At 42.7% G+C, this 22,754-nt stretch overlaps 2 protein-coding genes across 7 annotated transcripts; one reads left to right on the forward strand and one right to left on the reverse strand.

Moving 5' to 3' along the window:
- Window positions 1-317: 317 nt before the first annotated feature.
- On the forward strand, window positions 318-13,501 carry atxn2l (ataxin 2-like). Of its 6 annotated transcripts, none has more exons than XM_057026544.1 (24): window positions 318-503; window positions 877-1,015; window positions 1,947-1,986; window positions 2,408-2,464; window positions 2,846-2,917; window positions 3,053-3,212; window positions 3,851-3,972; window positions 4,150-4,241; window positions 5,252-5,500; window positions 6,829-7,265; window positions 7,367-7,450; window positions 7,536-7,649; window positions 7,753-7,833; window positions 9,021-9,082; window positions 9,248-9,588; window positions 9,680-9,749; window positions 9,832-9,966; window positions 10,730-10,793; window positions 10,894-11,075; window positions 11,800-11,941; window positions 12,044-12,153; window positions 12,280-12,459; window positions 12,550-12,721; window positions 12,802-13,501. In XM_057026544.1, the coding sequence occupies exons 2-24, from the start codon at window positions 891-893 to the stop codon at window positions 12,849-12,851; spliced, it is 3,141 nt and encodes a 1,046-aa protein (XP_056882524.1). In that variant the 5' UTR covers window positions 318-503; window positions 877-890; the 3' UTR covers window positions 12,852-13,501. The 6 variants fall into 6 exon arrangements, with proteins under 6 accessions (XP_056882524.1, XP_056882534.1, XP_056882515.1 ...); XM_057026554.1 differs by having other exon boundaries at window positions 909-1,015; XM_057026535.1 differs by lacking the exons at window positions 318-503; window positions 877-1,015 and adding an exon at window positions 1,137-1,321.
- On the reverse strand, window positions 13,208-21,020 carry LOC130522365 (ADP-ribosylhydrolase ARH1-like). The gene is made up of 8 exons (XM_057026670.1): window positions 20,703-21,020; window positions 20,084-20,198; window positions 19,213-19,321; window positions 18,829-18,927; window positions 18,651-18,756; window positions 16,568-16,834; window positions 16,209-16,423; window positions 13,208-14,057 (listed from the first exon to the last, which is right to left on the reverse strand). The coding sequence occupies exons 1-8, from the start codon at window positions 20,708-20,710 to the stop codon at window positions 13,909-13,911; spliced, it is 1,068 nt and encodes a 355-aa protein (XP_056882650.1). The 5' UTR covers window positions 20,711-21,020; the 3' UTR covers window positions 13,208-13,908.
- Window positions 21,021-22,754: the final 1,734 nt, after the last annotated feature.

The raw sequence follows: 22,754 nt of genomic DNA on the forward strand, positions 1-22,754 counted from the left end.
ATTTCACTCGCTTCTTAACTGGTTTATATATTCCAGCAGGATAAACTAACCTGTAAAGAACACTGCATTTAAATCAAAAACATACAAGCAGAGATGACTGTGTTAATGTGTGGTTTATTAGAAACAAGGTCAGGTGAGGACCAACAAACCACTCGTGTTTTCTTTACTGACTGCCACGTGTACACACCAAATCGTTTGTGATTTGATAAATCCAAATTATTCCGATATCAATGGACAGGCCTGCATGGTCTCACATACACGCGCTCACTTGTGGGTCAAACGTGCACGCGCATGTCAACGCCCCCTCCCCCTTTGAGCCGGTTACCAGTCAGCCGCGCGCGGATTGAGTCAAGTGAACCTACCGAAAGGTGGTGTTGACTACCCGTAGCAGGTTTTCAGTAAGAAACCTGGAAAATCTAATTTTTTAGGCAACTGACAGTAACTGTAAGATCTTAAATTCTATCGGAAAGGTCAGCTGTGCCGGAGTAAAGGCGACTCGACGGGTGAGAGGATATTAAATCCCGGAGGGAAAGCCCACGAAGTGAGCTTAAGGATAAAAGCTAATGCTAACTGAGCTAGTCTTTGCTAAACAATTACACGGAAACTCGTGTCACTTTATTATTCATTTTATTTGACAGAATAATCGTGGCTACCAAGTAGGTGGAACATATTTACGACATATGTTATATATCATAAATAGAGTTAGTTGTTTTGCCTTTATCATAGGCCACAAGCGGTAGCCAGATTAGCAACAGTCGCCGGTTATTGAGGTTACGCCGGCTCTGCATTATTGCTGTAGATAGTTCCCTCTCAAAACAGCCTCGCTACGAAGACTATCAGTCCTTATAATTTAACTTCCACTTAATATTGTCTAAGCCTTGTGCTTCGCAATGCTGAAACAACAACAGCAACCCGGCTCAGGCGGGAGAAAAACATCCAACGGAACCTCGGGCCCCGGTGCTATGTCTTCCCCAGTTAGCGGCGTCAGCAGTGGCAACAGGACACCGGCCGGGAGGTATGTTTATAGCCTGCTTTCTATTAGGACAGTCCGAGGATTGTCGTGGGTCTCGAGGCCTACCGGTTAAAGCGCTGACGCTCAGTGGGCGTGTCTGAGAAAATTGTGCTTCCGTCCCAGCCAATCAGATGGCTTTATGTTAGATTGGCGGTCTCAGGAGGCCAATCAAAAATTTCGAAGTCAAGCGCTAGCACAGGAGGCAGGTCTAAGTTTGGTGGAAGAGTCGAGTATCAAATTAGCATACAAGCAATACAAAGTTCATCTGGCCTGTCAGGAACACCGAAGGGACGCTAATGTGGAGCAAACGTTAAGTTGATCGAAAATGCGTCATTGGATTCGTCTCCTGTAAAAATGTGAGAATGAAACAATCGGAGATGCCTCGTGGCCAACGCAAGGTCATCACGTATCTTTAGATCTCGGAGATGAGCGTGTGTTTACGAACACTTGTGTGGGTCTTTGTTTTGTAACCGTGGACGGGGCTACCCTTGATACCGCCGTAGCTGCATACGGCCAAATAGATGCTTTTGCCTGATGGAGGTTTTTTTGGTTTTTACCCCAAGATAAAATAATGATGACAGAGGTGTTGCTTTCCTTCCTTTACAAGAGGCAACGAAATAATTGATTTTTTTTTAACGTTTTTAGTGAGGTGTACCAACATGCTTCTATTTAAAGTGGCTTTTAACAAAATAATATGAAACTAAACAGTGGAGCTCTGTCTCTCTAAACACAAAGAGCAATGGCAATGTGTGTTAAATATAAATACAAGTAGATATTGTGATTATTAATATGTATAATGCACTTTTTAGTGCTATAAAGATTTTGGTTGTTGACCAGATTAACATTAAATTGTGTATGTATAATGTGGAATGTTTGAATCATTTTAAACCAGCCACATTGAAGACAAATATGTTAACTTTGATGATTTTCACAGGAATCGATCCTCTGCAAAGCCGTCATTCCAGTCATCTCCGGTGAGTTTTTCTGAGCAGCCTGTGGTTTTTAAATCTTGAGCGCATTGCTGTCAAGAAATACTATAATTTATAATGTAACTATACTTCAATCACAAGTACAGTAATGTCGTTGAAACCTTGAAAATATACCCACACTGATATTGAATAACCTTGACCAATTTTTAAAGTCATGCAATTGACTTTTTCTGAAATATGTAACAAAAGTGACTGCACTATGAAATGTACTCTTCATTATTAAAGGGGAGTTTTCCCTTGCCACTGTTGCTTGTTTGGGGTCAGGCCCTGGGATTCTGTAAAGCGCCTAGAAACAACTTTGATTGTAACAGACGCTATATAAATAAAGATTGATTGATTGATTGATTGCTACAATGGGATGAGCACCAGATAATGACAATAATGACAACATTTACTCATTTTGCAGGTGTTTGAGGGCGTGTACAACAATGCTAGAATGCTTCATTTCCTTACAGCTGTTGTGGTAAGTTAATCAGTGTTTTATTGGTAGACCTTTCACACCAAAATGCAGTTCACTAATGGACTAAAAAATAACTGTTGTGAATTGTATAGACTAGTAGATGGTAGAGATAACATGTATCACAATTACTTTAATATTGACTTATGTATTAATCACTGTTTCTTTTTTAGAAACACTCAGACGGCTATTGTTTTTAATGTTTAACTGCAACAACATGTTCACCATGCCAGAATTATTGCATTTTTTTCCTTCTGGTAGAATTATTTGCATCATGAAAGAAAGTCCCAGAGACCATTTATATTTTATTAGTCCCCAGGCATTAATCTCAATTATAAACGTTTACTTAATTAAGTTAATACACAAATGTGTATTTGTTTCTTATAGGGTTCCACCTGTGACATCAGGGTAAAGAATGGCAACCTTTTTGAAGGCATATTTAAGACTCTCAGTTCTCGGGTAAGACGTTTTACTATTATGACCACTGGTGAACTTCTGTCAAGGAAAACAGTTTTAGTGGCTTAAGTCTTTTAATTTTTTTGCTATCTCAACCGTTCCTGCATTTGTTTTGTCAATGTTTTAATGATCATTTAGTGTGAGTTGGCTGTGGATGCTGTACACAAACGCAATGAGGAGGACAGCTCATTGTCTACTCCACCACGGAGGGAAGACATCACTGACACCATGATTTTCAGCCCTTCAGACCTGGTGATGATGATCTGCAGAGATGTTGACCTCAACTTTGCCACTAGAGGTACAAGCACATACCTGTACATAATGGGGGTTGGGCGATACAGGAAAAAACTCGTAAAAGATCTTCACATGCTGTTTGTACACCTAGAATGTAAAACAAATATCCAAGTAGTATATTGAAAGCTTTGTATGGACAGAAAAGTGTTTGGGGGAAAAAGCCATTTAAGGGCTCATCGCAAAATGTCTCTACATTTTTATTTTCTGTGACAAGAGGTTGTCTGTGTCGCAGTTTAAAGTACTGCACTTGAAACAGTGCAAAAGAACTAGCAACAGAACAAAGTGTACAGACCACAGCATTTAAATAACCTGTTAGTGACATAGACACAGCAAAAGTTGTAATGAAGACTTTGTTGAGGAGAGTTGTTTCTGCTGTAGGAATTAAGCAACTTATTGAAGTAGCTTCACTATTTTATGCCACTGGCATGTCTTAAATTGCATTTAAAACAAATAAAATAGTTCTCTTAACACCACTGAATGGATCATGAAGGTCGCCAAAGATTTCCTGACTGATGTTGACAAATAATGTAGGAATTGTTATCAGCAGAAGTAACACATTAAAATTGAGGCTGGAAGAAAAGACGGTGCCAAAAGTTTGCCAGAAACGTTCTCAATGCTGTTGTTTTTCCCTCTGTCCCACAGACTCCTTTACAGACACCTCTATTGGCTCCAATCGTGTCAATGGAGAACACAAGGAGAAGATTTTGCAGAGATGGGAAGGAGGAGACAGCAATGGGGAAAATTATGATCTGGACAATGATACAGTGAGTTTGCTGAACACACGTCAGTGCACATGGGGTATGATGTGAATTTTTTTTTTTTTTTTTTATAAAGGTTTTCACTCAAAGTAGAAAACTCAGGATTTTTACATTTTGGTGTTTCGAAAGTAAATGCTTTAAACTTTTGTTAAGCCTCTAAATGACTTTTTCTTGTCTTTTCAGTCCAATGGCTGGGATGCCAATGAGATGTTTCGTTACAATGAGGTGAAATATGGGGTGACATCAACATATGATTCTAGTCTTTCCATGTACACGTAAGTTTTCAAAGAATGATTGCTCACCGTTAATATATTGATTAATTGCCGCAGTTGAATTTTGATCAATATTAACATATTTTGGGCAGCCAATATATTTTAAACCCCCAGACAATAACATGTTTTGCTGTGAACATTGTTAACTATGTTTCCAGACTTAAAGAAATATTCTGTTTCTCTACTATTTTTTCTTCACTAGAGGGCGCTATTAACTCACTACTTTTCTATTTTGTACAGTGTCGTTGTTTGCTTGCATATTTTAGTCGCAAATACTGGATCAGTATAACACAGATAGGATTTTCTAATGTTCTTAAATAGCCCAAACTCTTAGTTTGATCAGAACTAATTGGTAGAAGTGTATTGGTGATGAACACTGCAAAATAGATGTATTAAAATCATACATAGGAAGTTTCCGTCTGAGGTGATTGCAATGTTGCCCTTGTATTTAAAATGATAGTGGCTGTAATAGCTTGTTACATATATGATTATTGGGCATTAATGTGACTTAGTGGTGCAGTACTACATCTTCAGAGATATCATAAATGATATATATATATATATTGGTGGGATAAGGAGAGGTCCGATATAATTTGGACCAAAGCGTTTACATACACATCTGTTATCCATTCATGGTGGGTTTAAGGCAATAATTTGTCTTTCAAAATTCATGGAAATTACCAAGTGATTTTATGAGTAGATTTTTCTGCAAGCGCTTCAATCCAAGGTGGCTGGATTTATATTTTGTTACCCTAACCCAAACAAGATGATAGTTATACAGTTGACTTAGATTAAGGCTCCTAGCTGCTTACCAAACTTATGGTGTATATATAGTATACTGATATCAAATTGTCCTTGCCAGAGCTGGTATTTACTCTTCCTGTAGCAGGTTTTTATGCAGTTTTTGAATTTTGATTAATCACATCACAATTACATTAAGTATTTTGTGGTTCATCAAATGTTTGAAGCTTTTTTTCCCTTATTTGTCTCTTTGTACCACCCCTATGATATAGTGTCCCACTGGAGAAGGGCAACTCTGAGGTCTTTCGACAAAGGGAGGCCCGCGCTGCTCGTCTAGCCAGTGAGATTGAGTCAAGTCCCCAGTACCGTCATCGGGTCAATCTGGAAAATGATGAAGGCAAAAGCGAGGAAGACAAGTACAGTGCTGTTGTCCGGGACAGCGGTGATCGTGAAAAAGGCCGTGAGAGCCCCCGTGACAGAGATCGCGAGAGAGGTCGAGACAGCCCAGGTGCCAGCAACAGGTGAGAGGCAGCGTCCATTAGATATTTACATGGAAGAAAGCTTTGGCTTCTTTGAAAATCATAGTTTAATAGTAAAACCACTGATATTGAAAATCCACATTAATGAGAATATTTACATGGATAAAAAATATGAAAGATTACATTTTTATAAAAAAAAAAACCCCAAAGACGGTGCGTTTCCGGAAAAGCAAGGCACTTCATTCACTAGTCTGTCCATGTTCCACCTCTCACCGAGATTACCCAAAGAATATGATCATGAAAACAAGCAGTGAGTTTTCCCTGAATGGTGGCTGGGCTAAGCATTAGAAATTTGGTAAGGGGCTCTGGCATTTCAGAGGCGCTTAGGCTAGATGTGCTGAAGCTCCATATTGAGGGGTATCAAATCAGTGTAGTTCAAGCAGGATGGTAACTGATAAATATAATGGTCAGGAAGACTGGTGGATGTCTGGCTGTTAGGAGACTCTTAAGCAGACACAGGACACTGGAGGGATTACATGTCCCTTCTAGCTCTGGAACACCTCAGTGTTTGCCCAAAGGAGTTGAAGTAGGAAGCTGAAGAGCCACTTGTCCGAAATTGCTGCCCCATAACCCAGATAAGTAGAAGAAAATAATATATTTAGGTACATAAAAGGTGATTTAAAAACAAAACTAATGAATTGACTGAATTACAGAGAGCAAAAATTGCATTTTCTCATGTAAAAACAATTGAAAATCTTGATTAAAATCTCAATGTCCAGTGTTACCATGAATATCCAGTACATTTCTTTTTAATGTTGAGCCCCTTTAAATCAACAGAGGCAGCTTGTTTATCTCAACCACACTACTTCAAGGCCATTACTACACTTGTCCCTTCTGCACTTCTGTGTTGTTATTGCCTAACAAAAAATAAAATGTGTGTTTACAACACAGCTCCTTTCCCTTTTTCCCTTCTTTGTTTTTCACATTTGTGGGTTGACGGAATGCATCATATACAGCAAAAAAAACTTCTTTTACAATCATCATAGACAAAGATATGTGCAAATGCACAGGTTGGGGGAGAGTGCTGAGCCATGAGCCTCATTGGCATTCATGAGCCTACATCCTTCTTCAGGCAAAGGGGCTTTAGAAAATGTTTAATTTGTTGTTTATATGAAAATGTTCTCGAATCTGAATAGCTTCATGAATGATTGTATAGTGCACGTCCACTGCATGAAACCCTGCTGCTGCACTTTAATAGCCTGTCATTGTATCCGAATCTTGTTTGTTTCTTTACGGTAGCAGATTTGTGTATTTTAGTGAGTTTTGTATAATATTACATGAGTCTGATGATTTATCTTGTTATTTCGAAGGGAGGGTAAATACATTCCATTACCCCAGCGTCAGAGGGAGATGAACCGTGAGCGAGCAGAGAGGGGTTCTGGTGGGCCCCAACCTCACAATCGTCTAAGTGGAGGCTATCGTTCCACGCCTCCATCGCCCAGACCCCCAATTCCCTCTGCCTCTGGGCCCCAGCCTGGTGTTTCCCCCGCAGACAGAAACAGCCCTCTGTCAGGCAGGGGTGGGGCCTACATTCCCCATCACCCTCAAGGAAGCCCAAGCCCAAGTCCAGGCTCTGGCCCTGCAAGCCCATATACACCTGCCTCTCCAGGAGCACAGGCATCTACCCCGACTTCTGCTACCGCTGCACCATCCCCATCCAGCCCACCTAGTTCACATGGACATTCAGTCCCTCATTCGCATTCACTTCCACACTCATTGTCTGAAGCTGCCAGAACTGTTAATGGAGGTATGTTTGGAAAATTACATTATGATGCTTGAACAAAGCATTCTGCAAAATTTGAATTTACTTCAAAGACGGTGTGGTGGTTTTTTGCATATTCTTTTCAGTGTCTGCCAGAACATCCCCAAAAGCCCAAAGACCTTCACAATCAAGAACAGTCCGTGCTACAAATTCGCTTGCTCAGTCTACAGGTACCTTCCGCCACCTCATATCAAAGCCATCTTTGCATTAATCGTGGGAGCTGTCTCACTTCTTTTCTCTGTCTCATCCTCTCAGCGACTCGCTCCCCTAAATCAGCCTCTTCCCAGGACACACCATATTTAGATACATCATCTGTGTCCCTGCCAACTCAAAAGACATCTGGCCCTGCCCCGCTGTTCCCAGTTGATGGTATTCACCAACATCTCCCCTCTTGTTAAATCGTGACACTTTATAACATCTATTAGACATTATAAGTGGTGGAATTTATTTATTTTTCCTTTTGTCTTTCTAGTGAATGAGATCCTTTGTGCAGCTGCAAAAGAACGCTCGGCAGAGAGCCCCAGCAGCACAGAGGATGGCAAAAACAGCAAAGGTGGGTGGCAACAGCTGAAACTAAAGCCTAGTTAACACTTCCCCGTCTGCGTAGCTCACAGGGTTTGTGTAGGCACTGCCACACCTTCCAAAAATTGCAACAACTGTCGTCGGTTTGCCAAACTACACAATCTGTTTGTTGCTGTTCTGACTTTACTTTGAATTGACAATTTTTCCCTCGAGGTTTCCTTATTATGTCAGAACATCTGCACTTTATCAGTTACAACCAATGTAGTTGCAATAACTAAATTGTTGTGTATCATAACAACAAAAGTAAATGATTAAACTACCCCTCTCTTTCCAACTTTTTGCAACTGTCCGCGGCATCATTAGGAATAAGACTTGCTAATATAGGCCAGCAATAGGTCCCACATTTTATCAAATCCAAAGATCCATTCTGTGCGAACCTTAACTTCTCTGTCGACATACAATATGTTTGTGTGACACTTGGGGGAAAAAAAAGTGAGTGCATACTCATTAGTGTGAGTCCTTCTTGTCCGAATAAGACAACTAAATAATGCAATTGAAAATTAATTTTTTCTGGAATATATAAGCTTTAATCAGAATTAAACTAGACAACAAATGTGTGCATGCTTCACAACCCCCGCGCTGGCATCACGTACTGTATGAGGTGGACAAAGCTGTACGATAATCCATCGTCTCAAATGCCTGTCAAGAGTTAAGAATAAACAGACTAAAAGTTCACCAGTCTTGGGCACCTCCAGAACATGTGTGGGTGGTTGTTCGGGGACTCTTTACAGTGCTTACAATCATCACTGTGACTCCTAACAAAGATGCTGGTCATATAGCATCATATAGACCCATCATTATTCTCTATACAACAATGTCTTGATGTGCTTGCAGTTTCTTAACTAAATACTTCCTAGTTGCAGCGAAAGTGACTGGCTGGCTACATATGTAATGAATGTTGTCCCTATTTGCTTGTTTGAATCTAACTTCCAGACAACAGTTCAATGAAGCGTAAATGACAAACCACAACTGCGTAGAAAATGCACATGTTGGCGAGGGGCCACGCAGACGCATGTTGAGCCTCGAGGTGTTTAACCCTGACAATAAAAGAGAAAATGTTGCACTGGCTTCTGTTTCTTTGTGGACTTAACCATTGAACACTCTGCTATTCACACTCATCTGCTTTCATTAATTCTTGTGTCAACCTCTCTCCATCAGTTCCTTCAGTTGAGCAAAGGTTTCGTATTGAGGAGCTGCGGAAATTTGGAAAGGAGTTTAGGGTAAGAATCAAGGGGTCTAACTAGCATGAAATTAGAGCATTTTATCAATCTGAATTATTTTATTAGATCATGACCTGAAAATCATTTGTTCAAAGTGAATTTTGGTGAGATCAATAATGTTTTAAATATAAACACCCCCCTTTAAAAAAAATCCTGTTTTTCCAGCTTCAACCAAGCGCAGGCAGCTCGAGTTCTCCCAGTTCTCCAGCCACAGCCACCCCACCTTCCAACACTGAGGTTCCACAGGCCAGTGCAGGCAAACCATCACCATCAGAAGCTCAACCTGCTTCAGAGACCAGACCTCAGCCTCCTGCGACTAGTCCCTCCCTGCCCCAAATTCAGCCATCCCCGTCCCCCGTGGACGACCCCAACAAAGACACTGCCGCGACACCTACAGCTGCCATATCAACACCCGTTTCAGACAGACATTCTCCAGCTGCTCCACAGCCAGCAAGAACCCCAGGAAGCGAGGACGTCAGATCTGAAACAACAGAGGGTGTAGCAGAGTGAGTTTGAAACATAATAGCAATATTAGAAAGTGGTTATTATCCCAAACCTGTGCCATTAGTAAACACTGTTTTCTGTTTTTACACCTAGCCAAGTGAAGAAATCTACCTTAAACCCGAATGCTAAAGAGTTTAACCCTATCAAACCTCAAATGCCTATGGTAAGACTGTATCTTCATCCTACCTCCCAAAATGTCCTTCAAATATTGAATCTTACTCATAATTTTCCTGATTTTTCTATAGCCTAAACCCAACACTGCGCCCACCCCACCTCGACCTACACCCCCAAGCCCTGTGGTTCTTCAGCACCCCGGGGGGCAGGGGCCTCTCTACAATGCTCCCTATCTGTCCTATGTGTCACAGATTCATTCTGTCCAGGTACATGCACCAAAAAACTTTCGATGCGTTTTCACTGCGGGAGTTCCTGGTAAATACTGGATGCAGGAACTCTTTAGGAACTGTTCCTCTCACCTGGCTCTCTCAATGGTTGTGTCTCTACTTTACTCATGTACTTTACTCATGTATACACTTTAATCGGAGCTAAACTCAACACTGCATGTGTGCATGCGCCACAAGCCCCAAGCCAAGAAAGATCGTTGATGCCAAGAAAGCCAGTCGCAAAAGAAGGCAATGAGTGATAGCGTACACATTATCTGCACACTAACACATACGTTACATACAAGATGCTCAAAGCTGTACCACACTCCATCTTCTTGATGTTCAAAATGCTGGTCTGGCACCTGATGCCAGTTATTGACGTAGGTCGACTGAAAAAGGGGTCGTATTGCTGAAAAGACAGAATGACGTGTGTTGTTATGATATTCATCAAATTCAAAACAAGACAGTCGATTGTTGCATTCCTACTTTGTGGGACTTCTGTAAATGTTCCTGAAAATGGTTGTTGGGGGACATTCCTGCAGTGGAGACACACCCATGGCCCCAGAACTGTAAAATACCCCCAAAGGTTCCGCAGTGGAAATGCGTCTGATGTTAAGTGTTGAACTAATCAGACCGCTGTGCCTCTCTAAACAGTGAGTGCAAAAAGCTGAAGTTAAAAAGTGGAAATCATTGATCACTGAACAAGATGAAGACCAATTCATTTTCTATCAACTGTCTGATTTTTGTTTCACAATCTCTTCAGCCCCCACCGATGTATCAGTACACTATGTCAACAATAAACCAGGGGAAGTACCCGAGGACCAAAGGTAAATGCATCGTCAATCTCTTTACTGTTGAGTCTTTTGTTGAAACTGGATTTACTGAAAACATTTTGTTTTGTCTTGTCAATTATTTTCATCTGCTTAGGCTCAGTAGTAGCTCAACGCTCTGATCATGGAACTGCAGCTCCCCCAATGTTGCAAGCTGCAGCATCAGCTGCTGGTGCTCCTCTTGTAGCATCACCATATGCTCAGTCCTACCTTCAATACAACCCACAGCAGTATGGCCAGCAGCAGGTCCTCCAGGCCATGACACCCTACCCCGGACAGGTTGGAGCCTTATACAGAAATAACTATTAAAATGGACATTTTTAATGGTCACTTAAGCTTTCAGTTGTATGAGAATACAATTAATTCTAACCAAATAGAATGCAAAGGTTTTTTGGTCTAGTTTTTACAACAATTATCAGCACCTTTGAGATCAATAATTTAAAAGGGTAGAGTGCAAATTAGAGCAGATGTGTGTAATGTTGAGATTTGGACAGAGTGATTTACTGTTTCTTACATTAGCGAGCAGAATTCCCAAGCATTGACCTGCTTTAGTGGGGAGGTGAATGGAGAAGCCAAAGCCGTGTGTGCAGCAGAGCATTGAGCTGTGGAGGATTCAGCCAAACAGAATTTCACTGTGAGCCAGAGCAGGCTGCCTCATCCCAGGAATGATGGGGAGAATAAAGATGACTTAAATGGTCCTTGGGCTGCAGAATGTTAAACCACTTAAAGCCTTTTTGGAACTTAAAACAAAATGAAGGAAGTTCCAGCAGTCATTAATTCCAGTGGTGAGCCAGGACTGACTGACTGGCAGCGATGAGTGGGGGGAGAGAAAGGGACCCAGGCTTTAACTAAGCCCAGGGAGGGAGTGTGATAGAGATTTAACAATGCTGCTGTGTGTGAGGGGAGATTATCAATCGTAGCAGAAAGGATCAGAATTGACAAAGCTAACGGAGGGAGTGATACATATTTGGTTTTATTGGCTCTTCTCCTCTCCCCCTTCTAGCCAATGTACCCCATGCTGCAGGGTGGAGCCAGAATGATAGGCCAAGGCGGGGGCCCTCATCCACAAGCCCTGGGACCTCCAGGCGGTGCTCAGTTCCCTGCACAAGGGGATGCTCCTCAGGGACCCCAGCAGGGAATCTACGGTACAGTGGAGTTTAATCTTCAGTCAGATATCTGTAAAATTATATTAAATGGCAAAATCCAATATTAATGTTTTTAATTCTCTTTTAAAAAATCTCCTGTAGCTCCACAGTCCTTCTCCCACCACTCAGGGGCAGTTCATCAGCCCCAGCCTTCCAGTACCCCGACAGGAAATCAGCCACCTCCCCAACATGCAGCTCCCAGCCCTGGACAGGTGAGCGGTGGTCCTGTGGGACGAGGTCCCGATGATAAACAGGGAAAACTGTTTTTGTAACTTTCAGCAACTTTTCACTGGGACAGACTTGCCCTAACATTTTAACCCTGTGCCTTTTCTTTTCAGAATGCCCAGTCAGGCCCACAGCCGCAGTCTTTGTACCACTCAGGACCCCTGTCAGCACCCACCCCACCCAACATGCCACCAGGCCACACGTCTCCACAAGGCTCTTACCCCATTCAGGGCTACAGCATCCATGGCCACCAGGGAATCCCACCAACATATCCCTTGGGTCAGCTAGCACAGGTACGGAAGCACAATGTTGCGTCTGTTCCCGTTTGACATTTAACAAAAATGAGTGCCAGTTATCAATCGAGCGCTTTTCTTCTTGACTAGGCCCATGTAGCTGGAGCCATGCCAGGTCCCCATCACTCAGGCGGCCACGGTCAGCCTCAGATAGTAATGTTGCAGGCACCACCTCAGCAGGGTCCAGGCTCAGTGCCCCAGCACCCCCAACATGGGCCCCAGCAAGGGGCACACCAACACTTTTACATAGGACATCCACAAGGTATAAAACATACTCTGGCATTACGGTGACTATACCAGATGTAGTGGGATGTTCTTATATTAAATCTTGACTTTCCACAGCCATGCAGGTGCAAACCCACCCTGCATCCTTCCATCCACCTGGAAACTAAATTGCAACTACTCCCTTCACTCTTACTTCCAAACTGCGCCCAGGATTGAGTCCCAGCATTCCCACTGCCTGCTGGTTGTGAGGCCAGATTTCCAATACTAAAAACAACTGTCAGGAATATGCAGAGAAGACACCAAGTCTCACAGCACCTTATGCTTTGGCTGTAATTTGTTATTGCTACAGACCTCAGTGTCAACCTCAGACCAGAAGGACCTTTGTAATCCTAATGATGAAGGTGGCAGATGGCAGCTGCACTGAGTGACCCCTGCTGACATCCTATTATTCTCTCTAACTTTGGCCCTTTGCACACACACACGGGGCCCCTTGCTGGGTGGAGCAGTCAGAGAGGAACAGGCAGGGAAGAAAAACAGACTTTATTTCCCCTGTTTTTAGCTGTGCTGGGGTTTGGAAATATCTTGACACAAATGGGAAACAGACTGTTGCTGGAATACATGATTATGGCATGAAATGAGTGATTTGAAAAGGAGGAAAAGTTTTTAGCAATTTTTAAAAAAAAGAAAAGAAAACTCAATCCTGTAGGTAAAACTACCCCCTTGCCCCACCTCCCTTCTGTAGGAAAACTAATAAAAAGGACAAGATAAAAAAAAAAAAATAATGTTCAAAAAAAATAAAGTTTTCAACTCAACTACACATTTTGTTTGCTTAATTTATTGTTTCTTGTGCTTTACTGTGTACAGCATTGACGTGTTCTTCCTCCTAATGATGCAGGAATTAATTCTTTCAGATAATAATAGCACAGTTAATTTAAGGATTGCCGACCATGTTGGGTAGAACTTTCAAATTTCCACTATCCCAGCTTTATTAGCTAGGATTTATTATCCCTAAGCAGTTAAGTCGAAAGGAAACTTAAAAGTTTTCACTAGGGGGACCTTTCTAAACACTAATTAGAGTGCTAATGTGAGTACGTGATGTGAAAGGGTTCTCTGGGTTGGTGGGACAGTTTTTCCTACATACTAGGAGCTACAACTACCTCTAAATAAGGATCTTTCTAGATTTCTCCCAGAATGGCCAGTCTGTTGATGTAACTGGCAGCTCTCTCAGTGCGACAGAGCGTACAGTTGTTCTGCACTCTTCTCCAATCGAGTCCGGTACTCCAGCTTGGAATAGTTGCCTTCAGGGACCCCTTGGAAGCCATAGAGGAGACCCCATAAGCAGCAAGCAATTACAGCTGTACTGTCACTGTCCCCTAAACAGAAGGTGGAGATGAAGCCAACATTAGGAAGACAAAGAGGTGGAACTGCTCAGCCTTAAACCTGTGTCCTTGATCATGTCAGATATCAGATGGCGCTTTTATATCTGCTACAGAATTTAATAAAGAACTGCATAAAGTAGAAAGTCTCCATTAAAATGTTTGCCACTACTGATGGCCATTAGAAGCATTTTTAGTGTAATCTCACAGGAGGCGACCTGTAGAAGAGCAGCACTGGCTCTTCAGGCCTCAGTTGCCTGTTTTGAACCTTTGATCCTTGCTTTGTTTTTGTCTTCTCACCCTCACTGGAAATGAGAATGCTAGCATTTATTATTTTGCTTAAATATTAATGAATGACTGACGGGTTCATATCCTTCATTAGTTTCTCTGGGTCACGTCATTTACACGTTTCTCGCTGAATACGGTGGAGGAGTTGATATAAATGTACACTGCTCAAAACAATTAGAGGAACACTTTAGTATAACAACCTATCAGTCAAACTTCTGGGATATTGATCTTGTCAGTTAAGTAGCAGAGGGGGTTGTTAATCAGTTTCTGCTGCTTTGTTGTTAATGAAATCAACACCAGGAGCATCAGAGGGGCAACAATGAGACGCCCCCAAAACAGGAAGGGCTTTCCAGGTTGCCTTTTTTTCCCTCCTCATCTCTTTTGGCTGATCTTTTACTGAGTGACTTTCTACTGCTGTAGTTATTCATTTGGCTTGGATCAACATCTGTGTTGATAGCATGGTGCGGTACCTGGTCGCTACAGAGGTTGCACAAGTAGTCCAACTCCTCCAGGATGGCACATCAATACGTGCCGTTGCAAGAAGGTTTGCTGTGTCTCCCAGCACAGTCTCAAGAGCATGGAGGAGATTCCAGGAGACCTTTAGTTACTCCAGGAGAGCTGGACAGGGCCCTAGAAGGTCCTCAGACCCTCAGCAGGATCAGTATCTGCTCCTTTGAGCAAGAAGGAACAGGATGAGCACTGCCAGAGCCCTACAGAGTGACCTCCAGCAGGCCACTGGTGTGAATGTTTCTGACCAAACCATCAGAAACAGGCTCCATGAGGGTGGCCTGAGGGCCCGACATCCTGTAGTGGGCCTGTGCTCACTGCCCGGCACCATAGAGCTCGACTGGCATTTGCCATAGACCACCAGAATTGGCAAATATGCAACTGGTGCCCTGTGCTCTTCACCGATGAGAGCAGGTTCAACCTGAGCACATGAGACAGACGTGAAAGGTTCTGGAGATGCCGTGGAGAACGTTATGCTGCCTGCAACATCATTCAGCATGACCGGTTTGGTGGTGGGTCAGTGATGCTGGTGCAGTGGGACCTGGGTTCCTCCTGGTCCACGACAATGCCCGACCTCATGTGGCTGGAGTATGCAGGCAGGTCCTGGAGGATGAAGGAATTGATACCATTGACTGGCCCCCACGTTCACCTGACCTAAACCCAACAGAACACCTCTGGGACATTATGTTTAGGTCCATCCGGCGCCACCAGGTTGATCCTCAGACTGTCCAGGAGCTCAGTGATGCCCTGGTCCAGATCTGGGAGGAGATCCCCCAGGACACCATTCGTCATCTCATTAGGAGCTCCGACGTTGTCAAGCATGCGTACAAGCAGGTGGGGGCCACACAAACTACTGAGAATCATTTTGAGTTGCTACAATGACATTTTGGCAAAATGGACCCGTCTACTGCATCATTCTTTCACTTTCATTTTTGGGGTGTCTTTGATTTCCCCCCTCTATAGGGTGATCATTTTCATTTCTATCAAATTATGTGGCATCATTTTGTTACTAATACATCACCTACTTTTTAATCAGGAAAAATATTCAAGATCACGCCCCCCCCGTTTAGATCTAATGTGTTTTCGAAGTGTTCCTCTAATTTTTTTGAGCAGTGTATATTCCTTAACACATGCTGTTCACTTTCCATCACTGATTTTAAAAAAGCCACTTGGAACTGGGACATGGATGCTCTCATTTTACGTGTGATATGATCTGAAAGGAAGTTAGTTGAGTCAGCAACTACAAGATGCTAAAAACATGTTATATGTTGTGAGACATAGATTAAACAACCTACAAACCCTTTAAACGCTCAAGAGGAACCACTTCATTATTTTACTTGGTCATTTCATTACCTCCATGAAAGGCTGCTCTGCTCATCAACTCCTCCCAGTCTGAGCCTGCCCCCAACAGGGCATCCAAAGCGATCATGGGGGCATCATGGCCACTGCGTCCAGCCCAACCTGACAGACTAAAGGTCTTGTAGACCTGATCTCTCTCAGCTGGACCATAATTCGCAGGCCAAATCACTGGCCCTCTCCCATTAGAAATCCCTCTTAGATTGAGGTACCTGTGGACATAAAGAACAAGAAGGCCACATCCTCTTACCAGAACACATGTGACACCTGATACCATTTTTTCAAGTCAACTGACATTATGGATTAACCCAGAGAATAAAATGTTATTTAATTTAAATGGACAGAGCCACTCTTACCACTGCCACTTATCACCAAAGTAGCCCCAGTCTCTCTCCGTCTCAGCCACAGCGAAGCCTCGACCTTGAACAAAGTTCTGAGCCACCGGGAGGGCCTCCTTGATCAGGCCCAAGCCCCATGTGGTCACTGGCCGCCTCTGGACAGCGTATGCAGTAAAAAGAGCTGATGCCACTGCACCCAGGAAACCAGTGGGGTGAGGATGGGTCATTCTGCCAGTCTCCACGGCAACCGCCACCAATGACAACAACTGGTCTGGTTTTGGATATCTTTAAAAATGATTTGTTTTGGGAAATCTTTTTTTTTTTTATACATCAAATCTTTGCAATTAAGTTGTGGACATTAGGTAATTGTACATTGAACCCTGAACAACAAAGACAAAGTGACACAAACACTCCACAGCCACTTTATAAGATATCTTTACTTGTTAGTAAAAGGTTGGAATCCTTGTAACTTAAAAAAACCCTGAACTCTTCATGGCATACTTTCACCAATGTGTTGGAAACAGTCCTCAGATATTTTGCTCCATACTGACATGGTAGCTTCACACAGTTGCTGCAGATTTGTTGGCTGCACATTTAAGAAGCAAATGTGTTCCACCGTATCCCAAAGGTGCTCTATAGCAGTGGTCCTCAACCCCTGGACCACAGACATTCGGGACCGGATCACGAAGAAAGAGTGAATCACATTATTTGCATGTATCATCTTATTTTGAACCATAGAGTCTCTCCGTTACGTCCATCTATGAGTCACGCTTGACCTAAGTCAAGACTCTTTTCTTGGTCACGTATTGTGTTACTGCTTTGTTCCAAAAACAAATGTCTTTGGAAAGTGTCCTTACAAAGGGAGGAGACAAAAAAAGAGCCTACGACATCCAATAAAGACAATAGCAAGGCTCCTGTCTAAAATATGGATTTATCATGACAGGTGATTCCTACGCATCTGCATAATATGCAGCCAACGGCTCTCCAAGGATCACCTGTCCTTGCTTTCAAAAGAGTTTGAGCACTATTTCCAACCACAGAAGGTCCGCGATCCGTGACACATTTGTCAACAAACCAGGTGAATCCAGCACGTCCGCAAGATGATCAACCGCTGCACAGCAGGCACAGATGATGTCACTTGGGTTATGTTATGTGGAAACTGCTAATAAAGTTCCATATGAGTATACAGTGGATTCATGTTTATTGTTGTATTTAGATAATACAACCGTTTTTATGCCAGTTGTATCATTTTGTCTTCCTGTATTCATCCGCCACACCTTAAAGGCCAAACTGTGTAAATACTGTCTGACATTCAGCTGTTCTGTGGCGCCAAAGACTTTGGTGACCACTGCTCTATTGGGTTAGGATGTGTGGTTGTGGACTACAGTGAACTCCTTGTCCTGTTCCAGAAACCAGATTGAGATCTGAGCCTTGTAACAGGGCGCATTATCTTGCTGTAGTAGCCATCAGCAGACGAGTAGACTGGTCATAAAGGTAAAGCAACAGTGCTCCGGTGGGCTACAGTGTATAGATGGTGCTCATTTGGTTCCAAGGGGCCCAAAGTGTGCCAAGAAAATTACTCCCCCCAACACACACACACACACACACACACACACACCCCATTACTCCACCAGCAGCCAGAAAGGTTCATACAAGGCAGAATGGATCCATGTTTTCATCTTGTTTACACCAAGACTTGCTTGACCAGACAATGTTTTTCCAGTCTTCTATTGCTCTAGTTGTGAGTCTGTGTAAATTGTAGCCTCACTTTCCTGTTCTTAGCTAACAGGTGAGGCCCATGGTGTTGGCTTCTGCTGCTGCTGTAGCCCGTTTTCTTCATGGTTGGAAGCATTGTGTGTTCAGAGATGTTATTCTGCACTCCTTGGGTGGTTATTAGAGTTACCTTTGCCTTTCCATCATCTGGACCCAGTTTGTCCATTCTCCTTTGACCTCTCTCATCAACAAGGACTACATGCCAACATGAATTCAGTTGCCGCCATGTGATTGGCTGACTAGCTTTGTATTACAACAAGCAATTGAACAGGTCTACCTAATAAAGTGGCCGGTGAGTGTATTTTTAACATTAATGCTGATCTCCTACCTAAGACCAATGCACATGGACCTCATTGCTGCTCCACAACCAGTCCCCTGATCATTATAGGGCACTCTGAATCCTCCTTCCTCTCCAGGCTTAAGCTGAGAGACACCTAAAAAAATTCAAAGCCATTTTTGCTACAACTGCTCTAAATAAATGGTGACAGGGACGTTAATTTTCTCACCCCAAATACTCGAAGGCCCCGGAGCTCTTCCGTCCATGTCTTTCATTCCCTCAACATATCGAGCAGCAACTTCATGCAGGAGCTCCTCCCCAGTCTTCCCTAGAAGGGAGAAGTTCTGTCTAAATGCCAAACATCATGTCACATATCTGTTAACAGCTCTTGCTGTTCAAATCTCAATAAAGGTCAAGTAGCAATTCTGCCATCATCATCCCTCATTCAGAGCAAAGGAGAAGATTTAAATCAAGGCTTAATTTGGTTTACCCTGGGTGTCTGTTGGGGGGCTCTGATGAGCAAATCAGTCCAATAATGTTCCTTGCTTGAAATGAAATGAGCAAAGAACCAAATGGGAGAGATTGAATGGGTCCTCTTTCATTTTGACCTCACCTGTTGCAAGGCCTTCAGCCGTTGCCAAATGCAGAACTGTGTCGTCACTTACAGGCCAGTGAGGAAGTTCGACACTGATGTTCCTCAAGCCACCAAGCTCCTTAACCTCCTAAGAGACAAGTCATAATTGTCATGATGTGAAGAGCTTTCCTCTAAAGCCCATATTCACAAATTGTGTGGAAAAAAATAAAGCTAACGCTTGCAAATTTTCGTGCAATTCGAACGGAAATGTTAACTGAAGCCGCAAAAATGTACTCGCATTCAATGAGCTTAGCCACTTCAGCTATTGCCTCATTAGTTGGTCCCAGGCTGGTCAGAGTGCAAAAAAACCATTGGAAATCTTGTACAAACAAGTAATTAAAGTTATGGATTTAAAAAAACCTAGGCGCTATCATCACTGCAATTCTTTTAAAAATGCAGACTTTTAAACTAGGACAGTTTAAAGATTTAAATTTGCAGATTTAAATTTGATTTATAAAATACAACATGATTTGGCTCCAGATCCTCTTGCAGAGTTCATCATCCAAAGAAACTCCTCTGAGTGGCTCACTCGAGGCTCCGTAAGAGGTGACTGTTACATTCCTCTGTGCAGGAGCACTTTCAGTAAGTCGGCTTGGTCAGTGAGGAGTGCTAGTGAGTAGAACTCAGCACCAGAGGAGGTTAAAGTGCTCACAACATTCAAGGCCTTCACCAAAAAATTGAATATGTGGCTTATCAACACTTATATCTGCCAACACTGATAGACAGGCCTGTTGCAATGTTTGGATATTGTATTGTTCTCTCTTAATAGTATAGTAAATGTTTGAATATGTGTTTTGTACTATATTGTTATTATTTGTTAGCTGTATTTATCTACTGATCCTTTACTAACCTGATGGATAGCAGGTCCAGACTCATTGTACTCCCACAGTTTGTTTCTGTATCCAAGAGCATCGCCAGCCCCACTGAGCACCATAGCCGCCTTATAATGCTCCAGAGTAGCAGGTCTGCACAGATAAGTCAGGACTCTCTGTAAACTCATACCAATTTAAAGCATCATCCTGAACCAAACTCAAACTGGGTAATCTAAGAGAAATCCTCAATGAAGTCTCTTCAAATGTCACTTTAAGGAAAAGTGATCATAATCTTACGACACTGGTTGCCATCTCCATACTTTACTGTCCTGAGATTCCTCTTCAGAAAGTTTCACAAACGTGTACACCCAACATCACATGGTAACTGGGATTATCCACAAGCCTTTAACAATGCAAATTACCACCACCGACAGCATTCAGTAAACCAGTACGGTGGCCCAAGAGATCATAATCTTCAGAATTCAGCAATAATATTCAGTAATGGCTGCTTGCTGTTCTGCACAATGTTTCAAAAATTAACAAGTTATTAAAACAAGCCTTTGAGCAGAGCTGAAATCAACCCTCCCAGCATTGAACGAAATCAGGCCGCAATGTTTCGCTCAAGCAAACGCATTCTGTGATGCGGCTCAGTCTCACCCGTCCATTGTCGCCGAGGTGGGACACTCACAGACGCAGATTCCGGGACAGCGAAGACAAACGTGCACAAACCAACTGATCCGCGAAATATTAGGTTGATTTTTTTAGGCAGTATCAGCTCAGAAAGAGCAAACAACGCGCAACTTTTCCTCTGAGGTGGGCTACAGGAACCGCAACACCCAAAGCAGAGGCGCTAAATAAAGACGGAGAGTCAAATTAATTTTAGAAGTCACGACGGAGACGCCTCCAAATGTCACCAGCGAAAGAAGGCTTGTGCTTGGCGGGCAAAACTTCGCCATTGACAACCGGAGGGTGACCAGACTTGAGTTTCTGAAGGGGATCGGGACAACCTACACGACACAGAGAAGGTAACTCCCGTCCAATGTGAACACCTTTGGGTGTCTAGCAGGATTAAATCCCAGAGGATTTGGAAATGTCACATGGACACATTTTTAGGTCTCAAAAAGAGGACATGTCCGGGACAAGGAGGGCAAAACCTACTTTAACAGACTATGACTGTGATTAGCAGTTTTTAAAAGCATTAGTTATGCCAAATTTTATTTGCTTAATGTTGTTGGTGTATATATATATTTTTTTAAAAATCTCTTCCTCGCCCTCCTGGGCAGTGCCTCCTTCCTTCAGACTCGGGTCCTCTACCAGAGGCCTGGGAATCTGAGGGTTCTGTGCAGGATCTTAGCTGTTCCTAGGACTGCGCTCTTCTGGACAGAGATCTCTGATGTGGTTCCTGGTATCTGTTGGAGCCATCTACTCAGCTTGGGTGTTACTGCCCCTAGTGTCCCGATCACCACTGGGACCACTGTTGCCTTCATGCCCCACATTCTCTCTCTCTCCTCTCTCCTTCAGCCCATGGTACTTCTCCAGCTTCTTTTGTTCCTTCTTCCTGATGTTGCTATCACTTGGGATTGCTACATCTATCACCACCACTGGTTTCTGTTGTTTATCCACCACCACAATGTCAGGCTGGTTGGCCACCACCATCTTGTCAGTCTGGATCTGGAAGTCCCACAGGATCTTGGCCTGCTTGTTCTCCAGCACTTTCGGGGGTGTCTCCCACCTGGACCCTGGACCCTGACCTTCAGTCCATACTCAGTGCAGATGTTCTTGTAGACTATGCCAGCCACCTGATTTTGCTGCTCCATGTATGCCTTGCCTGCTAGCATCTTGTGCCCTGCTGTGATATGCTGCACTGTCTCCCCACAGAGGCGTCTCCCACAGCCTACATACATACATTACATACATACATACATACATACATACATACATACATACATACATACATACATACATAGTCACCAAACACAAGGCAGAGAATCACTTAATTCAGGTAAATAAAATAATTGAATTTTCAGTGGCAAAATAAAAAGGGCAGAAATTCAATTCAAGCACATATGACAAGACATAATTAATCTTATTTAACTATTATCAAATGCTGGCAGCCTGTGAACCTTTTTCAGTTGCCAGATTTTCATGTTGGTCTCCTGAGACTGAGAAAGTGTAAAAGATATAATCAGGCTTATATTCATGCCTTTAATTAAAAAAAGTAGAGGACAGTGAGAGACTCTTTGCTGCTTCTCAACTACGTAAATGGCATCCGTTAAATCACAGAAAAAAAAACAAACTTCTCACTCCAACAAAACCTCTTACAGTCCATATGTGTCTAGCAGTTGTATCCTCTGTGTGGCACTATAAAATTCTCCATTACCAGAATTAATGATTATGGACTATTATTATCTCAATCTTTTGAAAAATAAATGCTGGCCCATGTTAAATACATCACAGTACCTCTGGGCGAGATTCCTATAATTCAGACTCAGATTCAGATTCAGGTCCTTTATTGTCCCACACGGGGAAATTTACAGTGCAAACAACAGCAGGAGCATGCAGAGAAAATAAGATAAAATCGAATAGAATAGGATGTATATTTACAATGATCCAGGTAAATGGATACTTGGCCTCTGTATACCTGTACATAGTACAGAGGGTGAATACAATATACATCAGAATATATAATATTCAGATTGTGCTAGCGGG

Source organism: Takifugu flavidus, chromosome 1 (assembly GCF_003711565.1).
Source record: "Takifugu flavidus isolate HTHZ2018 chromosome 1, ASM371156v2, whole genome shotgun sequence".
Classification (NCBI taxonomy): domain Eukaryota; kingdom Metazoa; phylum Chordata; class Actinopteri; order Tetraodontiformes; family Tetraodontidae; genus Takifugu; species Takifugu flavidus.